This window comes from Penicillium nucicola (genome assembly GCF_028828085.1).
Source record: "Penicillium nucicola strain IBT 29836 chromosome Unknown utg000001l, whole genome shotgun sequence".
NCBI classification, from domain to species: domain Eukaryota; kingdom Fungi; phylum Ascomycota; class Eurotiomycetes; order Eurotiales; family Aspergillaceae; genus Penicillium; species Penicillium nucicola.
In genome coordinates this window covers 2,380,653-2,403,204 of record NW_026643125.1, presented here as the reverse complement: position 1 = coordinate 2,403,204, position 22,552 = coordinate 2,380,653, and the positions used below count along the sequence as shown (strand labels likewise).

At 49.8% G+C, this 22,552-nt stretch overlaps 6 protein-coding genes across 6 annotated transcripts; 4 read left to right on the top strand and 2 right to left on the bottom strand.

Annotated features, from left to right (window-relative positions):
• Positions 1-717: 717 nt before the first annotated feature.
• N7511_000898 (FACT complex subunit POB3) lies at positions 718-2,965 on the bottom strand (the record flags this gene model as incomplete). The annotated part of the gene is made up of 6 exons (XM_057123323.1): positions 718-975; positions 1,026-1,464; positions 1,512-2,266; positions 2,320-2,542; positions 2,723-2,862; positions 2,960-2,965. The coding sequence occupies 6 exons, from the start codon at positions 2,963-2,965 to the stop codon at positions 718-720; spliced, it is 1,821 nt and encodes a 606-aa protein (XP_056989056.1).
• A 1,363-nt stretch (positions 2,966-4,328) lies between these two features.
• N7511_000897 (uncharacterized protein) lies at positions 4,329-7,940 on the top strand (the record flags this gene model as incomplete). The annotated part of the gene is made up of 1 exon (XM_057123322.1): positions 4,329-7,940. One exon carries the CDS (start codon positions 4,329-4,331, stop codon positions 7,938-7,940), a length of 3,612 nt encoding a protein of 1,203 aa, XP_056989055.1.
• A 961-nt stretch (positions 7,941-8,901) lies between these two features.
• N7511_000896 (uncharacterized protein) lies at positions 8,902-11,437 on the top strand (the record flags this gene model as incomplete). The annotated part of the gene is made up of 6 exons (XM_057123321.1): positions 8,902-8,921; positions 8,969-8,997; positions 9,072-9,281; positions 9,358-9,868; positions 9,919-10,565; positions 10,614-11,437. 6 exons carry the CDS (start codon positions 8,902-8,904, stop codon positions 11,435-11,437), a joined length of 2,241 nt encoding a protein of 746 aa, XP_056989054.1.
• A 3,195-nt stretch (positions 11,438-14,632) lies between these two features.
• Positions 14,633-16,241, top strand: gprM (the record flags this gene model as incomplete). Its single annotated transcript, XM_057123320.1, has 3 exons — positions 14,633-14,795; positions 14,846-15,000; positions 15,057-16,241. 3 exons carry the CDS (start codon positions 14,633-14,635, stop codon positions 16,239-16,241), a joined length of 1,503 nt encoding a protein of 500 aa, XP_056989053.1.
• A 2,251-nt stretch (positions 16,242-18,492) lies between these two features.
• On the bottom strand, positions 18,493-19,301 carry N7511_000894 (uncharacterized protein; the record flags this gene model as incomplete). The annotated part of the gene is made up of 2 exons (XM_057123319.1): positions 18,493-18,801; positions 18,867-19,301. 2 exons carry the CDS (start codon positions 19,299-19,301, stop codon positions 18,493-18,495), a joined length of 744 nt encoding a protein of 247 aa, XP_056989052.1.
• Positions 19,302-21,006: 1,705 nt separating this feature from the next.
• On the top strand, positions 21,007-22,059 carry N7511_000893 (uncharacterized protein; the record flags this gene model as incomplete). Its single annotated transcript, XM_057123318.1, has 4 exons — positions 21,007-21,074; positions 21,153-21,170; positions 21,232-21,452; positions 21,503-22,059. 4 exons carry the CDS (start codon positions 21,007-21,009, stop codon positions 22,057-22,059), a joined length of 864 nt encoding a protein of 287 aa, XP_056989051.1.
• Between the last annotated feature and the right edge of the window lie 493 nt (positions 22,060-22,552).

The window sequence follows — 22,552 nt, the reverse complement described above, 5'->3', positions numbered from 1 at the left end:
GATGTCAATCTCTGAATTGGTTCCAATGGTTCAGTGGGGTCGAAATGTCGCGATAGGAGAAAAAATCGGGGGGGAAGAGGGAGAAATGAGAGAAGTCCAGGGGGATCGTACCTGAAATCAAAAAAAGGGGGGTAGGTATAACAAATCAGTTAAGCGAAGGACCAGAGAAGCTCTTGAAATTCAAGCGAAGGACAAAACAGAAAGAGAAGAGAAGGTTGGAGGGAGAGTGACTAGGGAAAGAAAGGGGGGAGATGAGAGGTCGGGCCCAGCTATTCTGGAGTTGGTTTGGATCCGCGTCCCCTTCCCCCCAGTTAAGTTCACTTATACGTTAGACTACTTAGTTAGTAGATATGTAAGAGCCCTGTACAGATAGGTCTGATTTCGAGTAGACTCGTCTCATATGCATTGCTTGCTATTTGCTTTATTGATTGTCTATGGCGTGGTTATTGATGGCATGCCACACCGTCAATTGCTCTTTGGACTACAGCCTGCAGGAAGCCCAAGTAGGCCCAATAGCAGGTAGTTCCCAGACCAATTTGCGTAGAATCCGGGACTCAAGACTGTACAGGACTGTCTTGCCAGATAGCAGGTTCTCCTGAGTGCTGAGATCAGGGGTTAAGGCCCCACTGTTCACGTGAGATCCACCCGATTTTATACTTCGATTGTTTACTGCGGTTGGAGTAGGAAACATGTTGGTATTTTGATGCTATACAACCCTTAATTATCGGTCTTGCTCTTCTTGGCTGGTCGCTGATCTTCACCATCGGAAGCATCGCCCATTTCAACGTCACTGCCACCGCTGCTCTCGTGGTCAGAGTCGAACTCCTCGGCCACATCGGAGTCAGAAGAAGCATCAAAGTCCTCGTCGACGGACTCCTCATCTTCATCGGCAGATCCACGGTCAGGTCGGGCCTCTTCGTCACTGGATCCCATCATAGCATCATTCTCAAGAGCGGCAGCAATAAGTCCAGAAGCCTAGATGTAGTCTTAGCACGGGTCGTAGGGTGGGAAGGAAAGAAACATACCTCCTCGGCCATCTCGTTCTTGATGCGAATGTTCTTCGCCTTGAAGAAGTCCTCAAGCGATTTTTGCTCCTCACGGTTAATGTTGCTGAACTGATGCTCGCCCAAGCCACCCTTCAGGCTGACGGTGATATCAAAGGTGCGGCTGGCGGAGACAGCACCACCAACACGGGACATCGTGACAATGGCAATGTTCTCCATCTGGATGTAAGTTGCGGGCTTGGGAACGAACATCAGGCTCTTGTCCAAGAAGTACAAAAGACCCTCGTTGGCCTTGATGGAGCACTTCACACCATGGTGGCCGTGGTGGCTGACAAAGTCCTTCGAGGGCATGATGACCTTCTTTCCAGACAGACCGCGGAAGACCTTGGTCACAACCTGGTGAATGGGCTCTTCGTAGTGTGCTTGCAACTTGTCCTTGTACTGGTTTTGCATGAGGTCCCTATAGACTGATTAGCACATGTTACACAACCAGAGTAGAATACTGACTCTGTCATGTTAATTTCAAGGCTGATTTCCTCGTCCAGCTTCAGCTGCATGACCAGGAATGGATAACGGGTCTGACCTTGACGAAGGGGAGGATCAAGGCCGAGCACGATAAGTGTGTGGGTATCATCGTTCTTGGGAAGAAGGAAGAACTTCTTAATGGCCGAGTATTGGATTTTGTAGTCGTATGTCTTGCCGCGTAGCCGGAAGGACGATTCGTACATGTCGATATCGAAACGGCCTCTGGGGGTAAGGTGCAGAACATCCAGGAAGGTAGCAAAGGTATCTCCAGCGACGTCACCAATCTCAGCCTTATCCATGAGAGTCTCGTAGAAGAGGTTGGCCGCATTTTGTTCCTCAACTTCTTCGTCGTTCTCCTCTTCTTCGCCCTCGGCGCCTTCGGTCTTCTCTTTCTTCACAGCTGTTCCGGGAATGTAGAATCGCATTTCGACCAACTCGTCGGGACCCGCAGCGGCTTTGCGGCCGCGGTTCTTTGTGCTTCCAGGCTTCTCGGTGGCCTCGGCTCCTTCGCCGACACCAAGCGCAAATTCAATGGCAACCTCGTTTCGTCCGGCCAAGTTGGTGTTTGAAATTTCGGAGTAAGGGACTTCGAAAGCGGGTCGGTTTTGCACGTTGAAGGCAAGCTCTGCTTTTGTGAACTCTGCCTTACCCCAGTTCCATCCTCGGATTGCGTGCTCGCGAGTCTCCACGTTGATACCATACCAGACTTTGAAGGCCTTGCTTACACGGTCCAAGTCCTGTAGACAGTCAGCCACCTAGCTAATGGACCCCGAATATCAGTGGGACATACTTCTTGGTCAAAACCATCCAGCTGGATGACTCCTGATGATCGCGACAGGATCTTCAGTTCAAAGCCCTTCGCCGCGCGACTCCAGTGAGCTGCGCCAATGTTGTTGCTGTCCAGAGTGAAAGTGTCACCTCCGCCAGAAGGACGCCATCCCAGACCACTGTCGGCAAGCTTGCACTTTCCAGGGAGCTTGGAGAGGTCAAGGTAGATGTTGTCAAAGCTCTCCCTACGGAATGGTCAGTGTCGGCCCCGAGGCAAGATTCCTGCGCAAGGATCTTACATGGTGGAGATTGCAGATTTCGTGGGGTCGTGTCAGTCAAATTGGTAAATTGTAGATATTGTGAGTAAAATGGTTAGGAGGTGCGATGAAGATGGGGGATGGAAGGCGAGAGAGAGCTGAAGTGACAGCTTTAAGATTTCAGTTTCTGGAGTTCGCGTTGCGGCGCGCCGTAGGGAGGCGGCCACTTCAAGCCAAAAGTGGTTAGTGTTGACACCTGAGGCATAGATGGAATATCGGCGCTGGGTTTCAACTCTTTTTGTCTCTCCCTTTAGTTTGCGGGCTAGGTGAACGTAACGTTGTTGTATATCTTTGTATTCACGTTAGATTTTATGGTATATTTGAATAAGGATACTTCTATTGAACCTTCATATTTATATGGTTTGGTGTGATTATGAAGCGAGCTCAGCACAACCTTGGAAATATATAAACAGTCGACAATCGAGATATCAAACGGCAACCCCAAATTCTTTACATCTCGACCATTGCACAGTAGATTGTGACAGCTGTCTCAGAGTGGAACTACCATCGTCTGACCGATCAGGGCGCGAGTATCTTGCCAATGCTCAGCTCCCACATTTCGATGTTGACTGTTGCCGAGCAAGCCTCTCCACAGAATCTGAGATCCCGTGGATCTTACGTTGGATCTCCAAATCAGAGATTCCGAGGAGAAATGTTGCTACCTAGATGCTTGTGCATAGACAATGAGCATAATTACAGCCAGTCAGATACTAGCATATATATCTCGGGAATTGGAACTGTGCGGTGAGACGGTATATATCAAAGGATAAGCCACAATCTATCCTGCATGTGGATTTCAAACATACCAATCAAGGATATACGCCCCATACGAGTGCGTGTCTATTGCGCAAACCGAACGAGATCGTGGGCCTCAATTCTATATTAAGCGAAACGAACGCGGGGCTGGATCAAGTCGGATCAAGTCTGAGACAGATCCACCTGATGTTTTAGCGCAACGTTTTGGGTGGCGGATGGTTGAAAGATGAAGATAGAGTAGGAACATTGATCAGTTATAACATGCTACAGTAGGTGTATGGTATGATAACATTGCACTGCTGATCGAGGCTGGGACATGACTTCACAGGGGAAAGACAGTGCTGATACCACCTCATTACCGGCAAATTAGTGCTGTATTGTAGATCCTCATTCTACTCCGAGTCCCCTGTCCTAGTAGGGTTAGAATGGAATGAGTTGACAATTGGCAAGGTCCAATACATGTTTCTTGTGCAATCGCTCATGTTTGCTGGCTATTTTCCGGAGCTCTATACTTGAACATGATGATTCCAAGGTCCATCATGGTGGACTGATAGAGCATTATCCACGGTTCAGCGGTCTCCACCCACGGTAGCCAGCCAACCCGCACCTCTGATTGGCTCAAATGTTCGGTCGACCTTGGGTCGAGCCGGGAGTCCCGTAAAATTGGTAAATTTGGATACGTTTGGGTAATGCAAGTGTTTCATTTGGCAAAAACACGCCCCCCTGGGTCTTCTCTTCTCTTCACCTCTAGTCATTCGTTGATTTCCTCGGGCAGAGAGGCTTTGGTCTCGATACATTCATTTACATTCCTTTGGATCTTTTTTATGCCACATTCTTTACATTCCTTTCTTTCCACGCGTTGCGGCCTGACGGCCCTGGATTCTTAATCCCTGCCCTTCACACACTCACTTTCAACCATTTCAACTAGACTACACTTCTGCCCGTCGTCGCTCCCACAATGAGGTTCTCTTCATTGTTTGGGCCGGCGACTGGCTTGCTTCTTGCGGGTCTACCAACCCTCTACGCCCTGTCATTCGAGTCGGTATCAGTTCCGGAACTAGACCTAACCTCGCTGGGACGGGTGTCAATCACCGGCGACTTTGATGGCGTCTCCCTCTACCAGTACAAGGAACAGTCGGAACAGATTCCTCACAATGGTTCGCAATCCCTTCTGACTCCGTTACCGAACGGCATCCTCACGGACCTCGAATCATCCGACGCGCACATCCTGGCCATGTGCTCCTTTACGCAAAGAGATGGAACTTTCGCTGGTATCTTTGTCGGAGGTAACTTTACCAGCCTGGGTGGAGTCAAGTCGCCCGGTGCTGCGCTTTTCAACCCGGATACTAGCAAGATCACGGCTCTGCCAGGCCTTTCGGGCTCGGTTCATGCTGTGACTTGCGACCAGAGCACTAATCGCGTCTACGTCGGAGGAAACTTCACATACGAAAACACAACCAACGCTGTTACTTGGGTGCCTGGCGACGGCTGGAATGACCTCTCCTTCAATGGTCTGAATGGACCCGTGGAGTCGATTTTGAAGGCGGATAACGGTCACATCATTTTTGGAGGATCGTTCGATTCCCTCGGCAATAGCACCAGCTCATCTAACAAACCGCAAATTCTCAACCTGCAAAATGCGACCATCACGTCCGACTCAGATTCATCGTTAAGTGGCTACTCCGATCCCCGCAACATCATCTGTTCGACCAGTGGAAAGGCCGCCAAAGGTAGCACCTATCTGCTTCACGACTACGCTCCTGGATTCTGGAGAGCGGACCTCGGATTTGACTTTTTCCCGACCAAGATTCGCCTGTACAACACTCACCTGGATGGACGCGGTACTAAGGATTTCTTGCTCCGAGCGCTCCCCGACAATGGTATTATGAACCTGACTTACACCGACGAGTCAGGCAACAAGGCCAACTGTGACTCTTCTTGCCCGCTTTCCAGCAGTACTGACGAGAAGTACCGTGAATTTACAATGGTCAACCCCGTTGGTATGCGGGGCCTTCAGATTGAACTCCTAGATTGGTATGGACAAGGAGCCGGTTTGAACGGAATCGAAGTCTTTCAAGACCAGATCTTGACATACGCCGTCGACCAATACAACGAACCAACCTGTGCAGGCATTGAATACCCAGCCAAGTCAACACGCACTGGTTCATGGACCGTGGAGTCCGGGTATGTGTCCGCGCAGGTGACCGATGCCGATGCTTCCTCCACGGCTGTCACTTTCAAGCCCGATATCAAGAAATCTGGGAATTACACCATCAAGGTCTACACCCCCGGTTGTACCCAGGATGACAGCTGCAGCTCCAGAGGAATTGTCAATGTTACGGCCACTCTTACAAGCGGTTCCAGCTCCGACCAACCCGACCCTGCTTTCTTCTACCAGACCAACGACGACGACAAATACGACACGTTCTACACTGGCCACGTCGATGCCAACAGTGACTCTTTCCGACCAGAGGTCACCATCAAGGCCAAGGATGGTCAAGGAGATATCACAATTGTCGCATCGCGTGTCCGGTTCGAATTGTTGTCAAGCAGCGGTAGCAGCGGTGACAGCGGTGATCTCAATGGTCTTTACGACTACGACCCGACTTCCAAGGCGGATACCACCGATCTCACAAAGTCAGACATTAACAAGGCGGGTACTTCTCTTGATCACGATGCTTTGGTATCATGCATCGAGGAGTACGACGATGTAATTTACGTTGCCGGTAATTTCTCCGACAGCAAGATCCACCACATCATGTCGATCACAGACGGAAATGCCACAGCTTTATCTGGCTCTGGCTTGAACTCCCCGGTGCTGACAATGGCTACACTTGACAAGTCCCTGTATGTCGGAGGTCGCTTCACTGATACCTCCGATGGAGGAGAAGATGGCCTCGCGCATGTGGCATCTTACTCTTTCTCCTCAAAGAAGTGGTCCGCCCTTGGAGCTGGTTTGAACGGCCCTGTCACCTCGATTTGGCCCGTTGAATTGAATGCATCAAGCTCGATAAATGAGACTATTATTGCTGTGAGCGGCGACTTTGACCAAATAATTGCTACTGATGGAAACCCCGCGGTCTTTGTCGCTGGTTTCGCCATCTGGGTCCCCTCCAAGAAGGACTGGCTTCAGAACCTTAATGTCACCCAGATGCAGTTCGGTGGTCAATTGTCGACCTTTGCTTCGCATAACAACACTCTTATTCTAGCAGGCAGCCTTTCTACCGACGGTACTACGGCCGGTAGTGCAGTTTCCCTTTTGGAATCTGATGGCGCCGAACTCATCCCTTTGTCGATGAAGATTGACCACCGAAACTCGAGCACCGGCCTGTATTTCGGTGCCTATGATACTGGTGAGGATCGTAACCTCACCATCTATGGTGGACATTTCACTGCTACTGGTAGCAATGGGTCGACCATTCACAACGTTGCCATTCTGAACGGCACCGACGAGACCATCTCGGGCCTGCCTTCAGGTATCGATAGCAATTCAACAATCACCTCGATGCTCGTGTACAACAACACCCTCTATGCAGGCGGGAATTTGACAGGCACGATTGGCGACGAAACCTTGAGCGGATTTGTGATATACGACCTCAGTAAGAACGAATTTGCGTCGAGCCAATCCTACGTTGACGGCTCGAACGTCACCGTCAACTCTATTGTCAACCGACCTAGCTCATCCGAAGTGTGGATTGGAGGCAAGTTCGAACAAGTCGGGTCATTCCCTTGTCCCTCTGTTTGTTACTTCGATTCATCCAGCGGTGAATGGAGCCGTCCCGGTATATCTCTCGATGGCACTGTGACTGAGCTCCTGTGGGCAAGCAATACCAACCTCATGGCCTTGGGTGACCTCTCCGTGGAAGGCAACGAAACCTCGATTGCTACTTACAGCACCAAGTCCCAAGCCTGGACCTCATTGGCGGGTGCATCCCAGTCAGACCTTCCTGGAAACATCACTGCGTTCACTCCCGCTAGTGAAGACCTGTCGAAGTTCTGGGTCGGAGGTACTGCTACTAACGGCTCTGCCTTCTTCTTGAGCTACGATGGTTCTGAATTCCACTCTCCTGGTGATCTCTTTTCCCCGGGCTCCGATATCCGTGGTCTGGAGTTGCTTCCCGTCAAGAAGGATCATACCGATGCCTCTTTGTTGAACAATTACCAGACACTCCTGATCATGGGATCCCTTGTGATCCCAGACTTTGGGAATGCATCTGCAGCACTCTACAATGGAACGGCTATTACGCCCTTCATCCTCTCCTCGAAGTCTGATGGGTCATCGGGCAGCATGTCAAGATTCATCTCTGAAAACAAGAATACCTACAGCAGTAACGAGAAGCACCACTCCAACGGTATTGCCGTCCTGGTGGCCTTTTGTTGTTCCCTTGGCTGCGTCTTCCTCATCGTCCTGGCCGGTGTCATCTTGAACAAGGTGCAGCGCCGCCGCCAGGGCTACGCAGCTGCTCCTCAGACTTTTGGTACCGACCGCCCATCCGATATGCAGCGTCTTCCCCCAGAATATCTCTTCAACTCGCTGCGCCAGCCCAACCCCACTGCCCCAGTCCTTTAATGCCCTCCCCCTCCCCAAAAACCCTTACACCTCTGATTGTCTTCAGTGTTGGCGTTTTTGTTTTGTTCATCGAAAGCAACGTTGCTATACCCAGCTCTCATTAATGTTTTATTCTGTTCACCTGTATTCTCGCGCCTCTCATCACGCGACCCCACCCTTTTTTCAGTTTTTTTTCTCTGGCACATGTGGCCGATACAATCTCTGTCGATTCCCTTGTGAATATGCGTCTGATTTGTGACTTCATATACCAGATGTCGATTTTTTGTCACCTGGACGCAAGTCGCGAGGGACATTGGAGAGGCATGTAGATAGCCACGCTTGCGTGGACAATGACACGATTAATACAATACCCTTTAGGCGAGACATTGGAACCTTTATAGAGACCATAGAGTAAAGTACAAGAGAAAATCGGACATTTCTCCGTGTAAATCCGCAAATCCTTTGGGGCTACGGTAAGTTTTAACGGCCTCGAGGTCAAATCCAATTTTGCCGATATTGACTCCTTCCCGCCTTTTTTCCTTTTCATGGTTACAATCACGCAGCCTTCTTTACTAATATACCGTGGTAGTTCTTAGGTGGCATATAGGAAAATACTGAGGTTTAGTTTGGGTTATAGAAATCTATTATAAAAGAACAGTTCGAAAAATTCCGTGGCTCTACTTCCAAAAATTACCCCTTCTATCAGCCTTCTCACTACCTTGTTTATTTGGTCAAGCGTTTTCTTACTTTCTTCTGCAAATACCCTTAAACGAAGTAATACAATGATCCTAAAAAGTATATTATAACAAAGGGCAGAATTCAATTTGAGCACAAGGCCGCTGGAGACTGCTCTAGAGGCCTCAGGAACAATTCTGTGGGGGCCGTCCCCAGGTCACCTGCCCGCCCCCCGCAAGTTGATCTCCAGGTTTTTGTCTCCCCCATCTTTCTTTCGAATGTCGCTCCGCATTCATACCATTTCGGTATGAGATCAAGAACTGGATGGTAAGTAGGATCAAACATGCCCAGTATCCAGTACTAATAAACCACAGCTTAACGTGTCGAACGCGCAAGCTGAAATGTAGGGCCTGTCATCTTGGTGCCCCGGCGCCTCGTATCCCATGTTTTTCTGAACCCCGACTAAACCATCGCTAGGCGACGAGCAAAAGCCCGAATGTTCCCAGTGTCGCAAGGGCGGCCGAGAATGTCGCCCGAGCGAAGGAGTCGTTTTCCGCCATCAGCAGAACGCGTCGATGAACCGGAGTTCTGATCAGTCACCTGAAGGTCGGGGAAGTTTGAACGGTTTCTATTCGTATAAGAACACTTTTGATAAGGACAGTGTCTGGTTGGATGTTCCGAAACATGGTAAGATACCAAAAGGATGCCTATTTGGACAAGTTGTGTATGTCCTGGATAAATGCTCATCTTATACCCCCTGCAGTCATATTCGTCGATAACTCCGATCCATACGCCGACGACCTCGAAGCCTCGCTGAGTGTCGCGGGTAGCTCAGCACTTGCGCACTCGCCTAACCACAGATGGGGCAGTAGTGGTTCTCGAACAAGCGATGCCGAAACACAAAGATTGGAAGCGTTGTCGGCGGTCGCATCGCACGACCGTTTCCCTTACTCTCCTCTGGAACACTCCATCTCGGATAGTGCCTCTTATACCTCTCCTCACCGTGGCCGGAGCGTCGCTCTACCCCCGGCTTCTCCTGCCATGTCGCTGTCGTCCACCAGCAACAATACCAACATCAACTTCCTCCTCAACCCTTCTCATTCGATGTCGCCCCCCATCGATCCAAGCATTCAAATTTCTGATAGGAATGCAACACTTCCATCACGGCCGGCACTCTCACAGAGGAGTATATCTCATGCCCCAGATGATAATGCAGAAACAGATTTCGAAACAGCGTTCCTCCTTCGACATTATTCCGAGGGTCCGGGCCTATGGTGAGTAATTTCCCTCACAGCTTGATAGATTAGGAGTAACAAAGATCCAGGATGGACCTGTTCGATCTAGGAACATACTTCGCATCATACGTCCCGGTCCGAGCAAGATCCAACCCGCTCTTAAAGTTCGCAGCATGCGCATACTCAGCCAAACAACTAGGCCGTGTAAAAGGCGCAAAAGCCCCCATGGGGGGTGTATGCACACAGCAAGCCGCCATGGAACTGTGGCCTGATAAAGACCCTGACTTTGCGTGGTACGGGGCCAAGTATTATGAAAAGGCAATCCAGCTGTTGATGAAGGAGCTGCAACCTGATGAAGGCCCGCCCCCGCTGAGTACGCCCGAGGCATTCGGTCAATGGCAGGCTTCGGAGTTGTGTGGCGATGCAGATAATCCGCGTAAACGTCGGAGAAGGGTTTCTGATATTCGACTTTCGCATGGTGTTCATTCAGATGAAGTGCTTGCCGCGACGGCAATTTTGTCAGTATATGAATTCCTCGATGCGGCAGGACCAGCATGGAATCGGCATCTGAGTGGTGTGAAATCGCTGCTTGATGTCGCTGAAGTGGGAATGATGCCACTCCAGCAACGCCCGTCGCCTGGAGATGGCTCGTATCACGCTCCAAAGAAGTCCGGGCTTTCCAAAGCACGCCGGGCGACATTTTGGAATTTTGCCAGACAGGACTATCTGGCAGCCTGTGAGTTACAATCTTAATAGATCACACTCAATTCACTAACAAACGCAGTCATCAACGAAAGCCACACGAGGCTCAACACAGACGACACGATCCTTTGGACAGAAGCAGGTCTGCTTCTTGATAATATGGGTTTCCTCCGCCCAAGCAACACAGGCACAGCCGGGTACCCAGAAGGCGAAGATATCATGAAAGAAGACCTCATCAGCAATGGCCTAGTCTGGATCCTATCCAAAATCGTCAACTTCATCAGCTCAGGCGACAACATGCAGTTAACAGACAACCGCACCGTGCCAGGCCCACTCGGCGTGACTCAACAAGTCCTTCTCGAACGCTGGTATAGACTCGAGTCCGAACTCGACGCCTGGATCAATGGCGTGCCAGAAACCTTCAAGCCTTGCGCACGAATCGACTCCGCTCGCCTCTCGCATCACCGTTCACCAGCTGAAAACGAAGACATCTCCACTCTTCAAGAAATCTGGTTCAGTCTGCCAATGTGCGCGTCCACCATGCAGCATTATCACATGGCGCGCATCCTGCTTCTCATTAATAAACCGCACGAATCGACCAGTCGTCGCAGCACGATCACTCTGCGTCTTCAATCTTACCGCTCTATCGAGTCGGAGATTGCATTTCATAGTCGGGAGATTGTTGGGATAGGACTTTCGCGTCCGGATGGTAGTGTGCGGATCAATTCGCTCCAGCCTCTGTTCGTTAGTGGGCAGTGCTTGACTGATCCGCGTGAACGGCGAACCACTGTCAGATTGCTCAGGAGTATCGAGACTGACTTGGGCTGGGCGACAGAGTATCGGGTTCAGCAGTTGTTGAAGGAGTGGGGGTGGGAGGAGAGCTCGACTCGGTCGCCTGCTTCTTGAGAAGACGAATCTTAATTGAAGACCACCGACCACCGACCACCGACCAGCTTGAAGTTCATGCTTGATCCTCTGAGCTCAGTGCTGTCATTGTGCGACAGCATAACAAGGAGTCGAGATATGGGGTGAAGTAAACCGCATCCCTATAGAAAGCTGACCCAGCCCTCTCCTCTTCTCTCCCCTCCTTCTGCCCCTCCCAACCCACGCGCCACGCCGAGAAGGGGCATATGAGTGAACCCGCGTGAAAGACATCGCGGGCCATGATGTGTATAAGATCACAGCCCGCGACACGAGTGATGAACCACGACCAAATATTTAGTATTAGTATAAGTGATAGTGATAGTGATAGTATTAGTATTAGTAACTCCAGACCAAGAGAATAAGAATAAGACAAAAAAAAAACACAGAAAAAGAAAAAGACTCAAAAATCAGACCGAACATTTCTGCGTTCGGGTCAGTTTCCAGTCCCAATCCTTGTTTTCGCCAACCCGAGCCCGACCCGTCGATCAGCGGGGGTAGGGCTGCCCAGACACTCTACCCGAGGGGGTCTGCGGGTGCCTATTCAGTACTGTACAGTGTACATTAGTCTTGCCATGAACAGAGTTGTACTTTTGCTTCTCCATGTCCATGGGGCCATTCTTCACACTCTCACCCTCTTCTAGATAGAACATACAGTACACCCACCCCTCCCTACTTACTCTGTCCATACAGTAGCTCTGAATCTGGAATCGCCAGGACGCAGCTTTCCTGTCATTAACTTCCTCCAGTCCACAGCCATGTACAGTATGTCACCGAATCCACTCACCCCCACTGATTTACCATCCCGGGGGGCAACTTATCCGAACACTTGATTTATTTTCATTTATTTATTTTCGAATTTGGTCTGCAGCTGTCTGCGTCAGTCTGCAGTTACATATACAGCATTTCTGGTTCTTTCGGGGCACTGGGTTGGTCCCGGCTTACTTTATCTGGCTGGGCCGGGGTGGGGGTGTGGACTACTCTACTTACAGTACTCTACTTACCTTATTCCACTCTACTCTAATGCCTACAGTATAACTTAGCTACAATACAGTACAGCTATTGTGCCCAAAGTAAGGTAGGTATGTACACCTTGCGTACTCCCTAGATTAGGACGAGGATCAGGCCATGTGAAGAGAGAGGGAGATGGAGTGGAAAGTATAGCGGTGGCGCATGGGGGAGGTCTGGACTTCTGGGGGTGGTTCAGGGTAAGTGTGATGGGATGTGAAGAAACGAGATGGAATGGGGTTAGGGCGGACAGGGCAGAAACTGTAGATTAACTTTGATGGATTTCTTGCATGTGAAATGCTGGAGCATGTGGGGGTCAACTTGAAGCTTGTTGAATGTGGGATAGGCTCATTTCACTATCTCGGGGTTACTGCTACTGTCACTGTCCTTGTGAATATTGGTCGACTTATTAAACGTTAACTTATAAGTTAAGTTATACACATCATGTGTATCAGATAAGTCAAGTAGTAGTCAGTTCCTGATGAGCTGGTTTTGAATATGGAGATATGGCATCCTAGGATACTGCCATGATTATGAGTTATCGAGTGTGTAAAGTGTTTGCAGCTGTGCATCATGACCATGGTTGAACTATAAGAGAGCGAGGAAGTGGGATAGAAAGTACTTATGCTGTGTCTGTGTCGTCCAGGCCCCTACTGTACTTTACACAATAGGTAATGCAGTATAGCCACCTTGGGGCACTGATCCTGATTACTGATTCATCAGAGATTTGACAAAGTATCCCTATTTACCTTCTGTTTGAGTGTTTGCACGTTGACTTCCAATTCGAGGATGCCTGAAATGTATGCCTGACTCCCAGGATAAGTTAAGTTAACTTAACTAGTTACCCCACCTGTTCTGCCTGAGACTCCGGGCCACATTCTCAAGATGCATTCTGCATTCTGCATTCTGCCCTACGCGCATCTGCAAAGGGAGTGACGACCCGCAGAAAACAAGAGTGATCAACATGGGGATGTGAAGCATACAGTAGAACCCCTGGGCAATCACCTGGCACAGGCGTTGGGGCCGTCCCAGCCACTCTGTCCAGGATGGGAACCGAAAGAAACACAACTGGACACGCGGGAAATGAGCGATCACGATAATGAGGGGAAAGCACAGCGCCAGATCTACGATGCCGCTCTGCAGGGAGTGTTTGGTTGAGTCGCGGGGGGGGGCTGAGTGGCCGGCGCTACCGTCACGATGGCCCGAGTCGATGTGATGTGCGTATGAGACGCCGAGAGAATGGATTTGGCAGGTCGGGTTGATGCGAGTGGTTGATCCTGAGGGAAGTCATGGACCAACACGAGGAGGCGGACTGGGATGCTGTACGCCATTTGTAGAATCAGCTTACAGTCTGGGCGATAGATCGCATACGGGGAGGATCAATCTATGGAATCTCCGATTGGTCTTGTTTAGGGCGAATGTTGGCCGTGATCACGGCGGGAGGCGGGTTGGTGGGCATGATTGGGTGATTTGACGCGACTCTCTCTGGATTGTGATAGTTGAGGTTCTACGACAGTGGCATTCCCTGTCGAGACTGGGAGCGAAAGTGTGGGATTGGAATGTTCAACTCACACTTGGCAGGGGCGATATGCAGTTCCCAGGTTGACTCAGACCTGTACCTGTCAGCTGTCAGCAGGTGTATAGCCTCAGAAAAGAATGTCCCAGGGGATTCAGAGTTGCCGGTAACGGTGAGTACAGGCCCCGTACAGGCTAATTTGGTGCCATTTGTACAGTAGCACACTAACGTCAAATCATTTTAGTTCAACGACCAGGGCATTGAAATCTAGACCAGATGTCCCCAGTGGCGTTCGAGGGCACATTGAACATTGTCATGGCCGATGGCACACATTGCCCTTCTTACTGCCCATTGTACCACACAGCTATTGTACGGAGTAACGCTCACATATTTCCAGCAGGTCGGTTGAAATCTCGTTTTTTTATTATTTTATTTTATTGCTTCTCTGAGAATGTCCGGTCAAGAATGTCGATCTCTCCCCCTGTTCGCTTCCAGTAATATTACCATACCATTGCCAAGGGCTCGGAACTGAGTTTGACCCAATTGCCATGCGGGTGAGAACAGACCGTGGAGTCTCCACTGGCGCTCTATATACTACGTGCCGTTCCCACTTGGACCTGCGATCTTTTTGACGTTGGGATGCTGTTTGGCCCATCATGGCATTGAACGGAGACTGTCCAGTTCCCTTTCTACAAGAGTCTCTCTTTCCTTCCGTCGGGGGCTTTGTTGATGGTCGGTATTGCGAGAATCTCTCTTATGGCAACAATACGTACGCATGTTGCCTGCCCTGTCCACTGGCGGAGTGGAGATATGACACTGGTGAGTGGGATGGAACCAGGTCAAGATGGTCAATGTCTAATGTCGGACAGAGTTGAATAAGAAAATTGATGTCGCCAGCTGGATCAGTGTCGCCATCCTTCCACTCTGTATATTCCTGCTGGCGTCCTACGCGGTGCTCCCGGTCAAATGGACTCATCGGCACTATTTGAGTATCTGCTTTACGCTGGGTATCTGTTGCATGGAGGTGAGTGGTTTGCGCAGGCCAATTCGAGGGACGGTCCTTGTATTAACCAGCATTAGATCGCCTTCATCATCCCCCTCGGCGCCAAACCAGAACAATGCCACAATGCCATCACGCCCAATGACATGCACTCCGATCTATCATGTGCCTTCTCCGGGTCATTCTTGCTCTTCGGCGGATGGATGGTGGTGATGTGGAGTTTCATTCGCACCATCGCCTTCCATCTGCAAGTCTGCTGGGAGGTCGTCCTCGGCCCCAAGTTCATGTGGGCAGCCTTCATCTGCGGCTTCGGCATTCCCGCCGTGGGCCTGACCGTGATGCTCGTCCTCACGGGCGTCTCCTTCCGCTTCGGCGAGATCTGCCATATCAACGTCACGCATGCGCTGCAAGACTACTGGATCCCCATCATGGTCTTCGCCGTCGCGGCGCTGTTCTTCCAACTCTCGACCATGGCCTACTGTACCCACGTCTACCTCCGCTCTCTCTTCGACCGATCCACCTCCACCACCAATAGCTCCGGTCTTCCCTCGTACGACGGCAGCGTGCGCACCGTAACCGCCCGCCAGGCCTACCGCCGAATCCGCCGCATCCTCCAACTCCAATGGCGCGGCGTGGCCCTCGTGATAATCATCATCGCCAACGTCATCTACTTCGCCGTGGTCTTCATCGAACTAGACAACGCAACAGCCCCAACCGCGCAAAACGTCAAAACCGCCACCCCCTGGCTCCTCTGCCTGGTAGAGAAAAAAGGCGACAAAGACGCCTGCCGCGCGGAAGCAGCAGCCATCGGCCCCAACGAAGCCACCCTTCTCGCCGTAGTGATCCTCCTCTCCCTCGTCGGCTTCTGGAACTTCATCCTCTTCGCCCGACCCTCCATGTTCGCCGGCTGGCTCGACCTCTTCAAGCGCGCCTCGCGCCACAACGAATTCGTCTCCGCCGACGCGCACGCCCACTTCGCCGATAACAAGGGCTTTGAGATGCTCACATCGTCCGTCAAGAGCCCGGATACATTTATGCGCTCGCCCTCCCCCGTCGAGCACAACCACATCCAGGAACACGAGCTGTCGGGCAGTCCGATCGCCAGCCCTAGTCCGACGTTCGACCGCAGGGCCCATTTCGGTCAGGAGGCCCGCTATATTCGTCCCTCTATGAGCTTCTCCGGGCCTAGACCGCCTGAGAGTCCGACGCCTGGCCGCGAGTGGGATCCTCAGGCGACTTTTGCCCCGGGGTATGCTCGAGACTAATGTTTTTATTACCTTTGTATTTGTGACGTTTACATGAGTTTATTTATTTATTTCACCTAAAAGAATTATTTATGGTCCTTTTTTGACTCTTACTATTCCTCTATCCCCCTTATCTTCCCACAATAAGTTATATGAGTTATCTGGAACGCGACACTGGTGTTACAGGGCGTGTGTGAGCATGTCTCAATTCCTCGACTTGACCCTGCAGGCCTCAGGCTACTGTAGGAAATGTTCCACGTGTGTCCACAGTAGTGTCTAGTCGTTTCACCTTGCCAGAATCCACTCACTGGATCTCGGTTACGTCCACGGTAACGTTATTCCGACTTATTTTTAATACTGTATATCCACTGTATACGTCAATGAAACATGAAACATCATCGATTGCATCGTATGCTCTCCCCACTCATCTGGAAATGTAATTTATTTTTTAATCTAGATCTCGATCATATCGCTCTTGCGGTTCTCTACTACAACCATGATGGATATTGGATGTTGATTCATCTCTATCCCCGCATTGGTGTTTGTGGTATACAGTACAGTAACCTACCTTGTAGGAAGTACTGTGAGCTAAGTCTTCCAGTCTGCAAGACCAGTCCGAACCCAAACAGTGGATACGCAATCCAATCCAATCCAATCCACACAGTACAGTAAATGCACAGCCAAAACCACCACCCCCTAAACACGGCAACTTATCTACCCGACCCAAACAATCTAGAATCCTTCGAAAGCAAAACCTCAACCCAAAGCCAAAGCCAAGACCAAACCCAAACCCAAACCACAACCACAACCCAAATACAGAAATAATAAAGAAACACCCGAAACCAACCAGCCCCAACGCGGCAGGAGCGCCGTTCCTGCATGGACTCCTGCACTAGCGGACTAGGGCAAGCCTGCCACTGCAACTGCAACTGGGAGGGGGGTGGAGTGTGGTCCCGATGGAGCATAGACTCCGGGTGCCATGTGCCCGGTGGAGAGGCGCTAGTGTGTATATGTATTACTGTTTGACTGGTGGTAATTTGATTAGGTGAGATTTATTGTAGTTGTGGACTTGACTTTAGTTATTGTACGTTATTGTATTCCAAGGTTAGGGGATGGATCTCGTAGCCGGGCCGGGGTTACTTTAGATTGACTTTACAGTAACTGTTAGTTTAAGTTAAGTCAATTTACATAAGAGGCTGGGCTTGGAGTTGGGCTCGGGGTTCGGGGAGTTTATTAGATTGCTTTGACTTGCTTTGGTGGTTTGTGGGTATGTAATGGCGAGAGGGACCAGGGATGGGGATTTCTGGGATAGTCTAGATTTTGGGTTAGGTTAGATTGAGAGATGGTCTTGGTTTTGGGTCGGGGTTGGAAGGGAGAGTTTTCGGGGAAATATTGATTGAATTGAACTGAACTGGACTGGACTCTCTGGGCTCTGTTGGATGTCAATCCCATCATATTAACTAACGTTATAAGTTAACAATATTGAAGTTACCGACTCCACAGAAATCCCAAAGAGGCAAACAGTCCCCTCCAAACTCCAGCCCCATTCCTATCCACCAAAGTGGAACGATCAACCAGGTTATCTTACAGTATATCTCAATTGACCCGCAGATCAAGTCGTCACGACCAAATGCTGGAAATGCACTCGGCATTTACGGAGACCCCGGCTGCATGTCCATCGCGTGGTAACATTAATATTAACATTAATGTTCACGTTAACGTCAACGAAAAGTGAAGTGGCAAATGGCACATGCTATACTGTAAGCCACACGTTATGCCATGGCATACGCATGTGCTTAGCGGGGAACGTCGCTTCCACGCGTATTCAATTCAAAGTCCGGGGTTTGGATCCGGGGTAGACGGCATTTGGGCGAACGCTTTTTATCGTCGTGGGTTATGGGGTGGGTGGAATGGGATGGGATCTACGGGAACTGACTTTGCGCTAGGGAGCCTTATTGCGCCGAGGTACATGTGATTCTCCATAGGCTTGTTGTTTGGGGGGTTGTGGATGAGGGGTCTGGGGTCTTTTTGGTTGTTAAGTTTCTTGATTTGGGTTGAAAGGGTTATGGACTAGGGTTTTTGTGGTAGTGCTTACAGTATGTTCTACAGTATATGATTGTTAAGTTGCTGTAACTGCTAGCTCTATTGTGATTTCCATACGGGGAGTTACGAGTCTATAATACGGAGGGTTCTTACAGTAGTTTGTGTGTATTTGCCATGGTTAATTTGAGGTCAGATCCATAATATGGAATAGACGGATTCCGTCGGATTCCTACAAACCCCCAGCAGCACAAATCTTCTTAGCCTCATCCACACGTTCCGCATACCGAGACGGATAAGCCGAGCCCTGCACCTTCTGGCAAAGCTTCCCAACCTCCATAGTCCTCCACCCACTAACACCCTTCATACCCTTGAAGAACTGCGCAGCTGATTGTGCAGCATTCATATCAGCAGCGATATCGGGATAGAACTTGGCGCGTTGCTGGAAGATGCCAACACTATCATAATCCGAGCCCACGGCATCGTGGGGATAGTTGAGCGAAGAAGGGACCTCTTTGTTGGCGTAGATAAGAATGTTCGACTGTCGACAACTTGTTAGAGATAATTCAGGGAATGTCAGAGTATGCTAAACACGATAGTTCTCACCTCAACAAGAGCGGTTGCAATACCGGCAAGACAACCCTGACGACCGAGATCTTCCTTCTTCGCTTCTCCAATGATGGCTTTGGCATGCTTGGATTGGGTAGATGTAAGGCCAGGTAGATTGCCGCTGCCGCTGCCACTGCCACCGCCACTGCTGCCTTCACATTTCTTGGTCACGTAGCTTGAGCTACCTGTTTTGACGTAGTAGTCGGCAACGTAGCAGCCATCGGCAGTCTTATCCCAAATGCTGTCGCCCTTGATATCTGTGCCGGATGCTTGGCAGGTGATTGAAACATCCACGCCTTTCTGGTAGGACTTGACTACCGAGTAAGAGGTTCCCGGGCCAGAGCGGCAGTTGACAGTGTCACCAGTGATGGGGTAGGCATTGATCAGGGAAGAGAGTAGTGTAATTGAGAGGGCCGTGAGTTGGAAATGCATCTTGAAGATTCGGATATCGAGGAGGCTCTATTCTTGTATATTGTCGATTGCTGAGATACTCGAAGTAATGAGTCTGCGATAGTATGAGTCGATGATTGAGTGGAATTTGCGGATTCAACAATGCCTTTATACTCCAGGAATCCTTAATCGGTTTGTCCAGAATGTTCGCTATGAAGAATGTGACACCCCAGCCTCGATTTGGACCCCATGAATCTCGTATAGGGTGTCCATTTCATAGACATCTCAATCTCGTATTCGCAGATTACCCTCTAAATCTGGTGTGCAGGGCGAGCAATGGAAGAGGCTTGGAAGGGAGATCTGCAGGGCTAAACGCATTTTGAATAGGAGATTTCGTATTACCCTGTGAAGATTTTGATGGCATGCAGGTGTCTGATGTTTACACGCTCAATGAGAGTATTGATGAAGCTTGGCACTCGTGTTCCTGAGCCTTGCCTGTCAGGGCAGATTCGAGTTGCCCTAAAAATAGAGTAGATTCTTGCAGATCTTCCGTATTCGATCCCGCGCTTTATCTGGCATTGGAGGGGCACGGGAATAGGCTTTTAGTGTATACTACCTTGGGAAGCTATTTCGAGTAAAAAGGAACCTGGAGATAATGACGCAATTAAGCAGGCTGCGGCAGTCGACTTTCTGGTATCTCTGATCTCTCTTTTTATGAAGTGATGAAAAAGGGAATCACACCGGGACATCGGCTTTGTTGGGGTCTCTGTGTTGAAGTGTGAACATGGGACTGAGTCCTCGTGTGTGTGAATGAGTCGAGGTTTAAGAACTGACTGATAATTTATGGGGGGTTTCTGGAAAGACTTCTAGATATATTCAGTTCGATGGACCCTAAGTATGAACTGCCTCGTAGGGGAATATTGGTAGCAAGTGTATAGCGTAGAATCCTTAAACAGTAAGTAAAATTAAGAGTAGGAGTCAAATCCGAGACTTGAGATACTAGGCTGTATGTCCTTGAGATGCACATCAATTGCCAAATCCAATGACCCGAAATGCAAGTTAAGATGAGTTGAGTCTATATACAACAATAGTCTCTCTAAAACATAAAATCCTGTTAGCCGTCGATTTTCTAGTCTATTATGAACATTCATTGGCAAACATGTATTAAAAAGGTTGCTGATAATATTTGGCTCCAGTTTACACACTACGTCAACCCATCTTAGCCAATTGGGCGTAGTGATTGCTTTACCACGAATGTAAAAGGCCAATGTCACAAATCTTGTTGTTCTTTTTCACCGGTATGAATAAGATAAAGATCGTAGACATGGTATCTATCCACAGATATCATGATCTGCCATGATCTAGCCGGTCTATGAACTATTGGAGAACCCTGCAGGTGGATGCAAAAGGCCTTGGTGCATTGGAGCGGGTCTGTCACACCGACTCGATGCCAAAGAGGCCAGATACTCGACAAAAATATGCCAAAACGTCTCGAGAATTGCCCTTTGATATCGATCTAGACATCGCCTGAAGTAGTTTCTATAGTTGCATCATCCCGAATACCCGACGTCACTACGGCCGAAGGCGGAGAGTCGAAGCTCCCTGTTGTGTGTGAACTGGTCTCCCCGCTCTCCCCCAGCCACCTTCTTATCTCCCACAACTCTTCGCGTTTTCGCTTTTCGTCTCTTCATCTCACCAGGAGCATCTTTGATCTTCTACCTTTTTGTTTCAAGAAAAAAAAGCTCCCATGGCTCCTCCTCCTCCCGCGACCTTGCCTCTGGGCGAGAGACTCAAGGCTTTGGCGCAGACCTTGCAGTACGTATCCTTTGATTTGTGTCAAATGGTGACACTCCAATGCTTTGTGTATCAATACTAATGCGATGATTGTTGTAGGTTTGCTTGGTTTGTTGGGTAGGTCGACCTGCTGAGCACACGATGACGGCCCCAATTGGCGGTCACTAACAATCTCTAGACATGTGACACTGTTGCTCTCGGTCTTCCGCTACACCTTGTCTTGCATCTTCTTCAACTACTATTCCTCCTCTGCTCAGATCGCCTACCGTTTGACCTTTGTCTCGGCCGCCGTCACTTACGGAATCGTTGTGTACAAGGGACACTTCGCTCGCGGTGTTCAGGGCACTCCCGTCCAGATTTTCACCAAGCTCCTCTCTGATGAGAATGTGCAATACCTTGGTAAGTGATTGTAGTGTGACGGAGATGGTTGAAGCTAACCGAGACATCAGGTATGGCCCTCGTCTGGCTGTACTCCCGCCAGCTCATCCTGGCCCTCCTCCCCTTCAGCGTGTACTCGGTCTTCCACGTCGCGACCTACAGCCGCATGTACCTGATCCCGACCTTGCAGCCCGCTGCTCCCGGTTCCGCAGGCCCTGCCTCTCCCTCCTCTCCCTCCAAGCCTGCTGCTAAGCAGTCGCCTCTCGCTGAGACCATTGGCCGATTCATCAAGCAGTACTACGATGCCAGCATGGGTGTTGTCGCTACCCTGGAGATCGCCCTTCTGTTCCGCCTGGTTCTGTCTGCCATTACCTTCTCCAAGGGTAGCTGGGTCCTTCTGATTGTCTACCTGTCTTTCTTCCGTGCCCGCTACGCCCAGAGCTCTTTCGTTCAGCAGGCTGTCCGTCAGCTCACTGCCCGTGCTGACGCCTCCATTTCCCACCAGAGCACCCCTCCTCAGGCTCGTCAGGCTTGGGAGACCATCAAGGGTGTTGTTCGCCAGGCTTACGAGGTCACCGATATTAGCCGCTACATTGGTGGATCTACCGCTGCCAAGAAGCCCCAGTAAATGTCGCAAAGACATGTGCTAACTACCTTGCCTTTGACCCTAGGAACTTTTGCTTCCAGGAAATAACGTGGCTTTGGAAAATTGCGACAGGTGCTGATGCAAATTACGATCTTCAGGGAACCATCTTTCCCGCTGTAATGTTCTCCCGTAAAGCGATGAACATGGGGATGCTGGTGTATGAGACTTTGATGTCTCAGCTATAGAAAAGATGCGGACGAGGAGGTTTGCCGCTATGATGATGCAATACGCAACGACATGTGTTTATTATTCTCTAGAGTTTTGCGATGCATAGTTTTTGTACTTGCTTTTCGCTTACCAACATACCTTGTCTCGGATTCATTTTACTATTTCAAGTGCGCAGTGATTTTGAACAATTTCAGTTGAACATTCCTCCAATCTTCTACGTATGGACCTTTACGCCCTTCCAAACACAATCCAAAGAAGCACAAAGACCACTTTTCAGCCAAGTAGTTATTAGTTGACACCTCAGGCA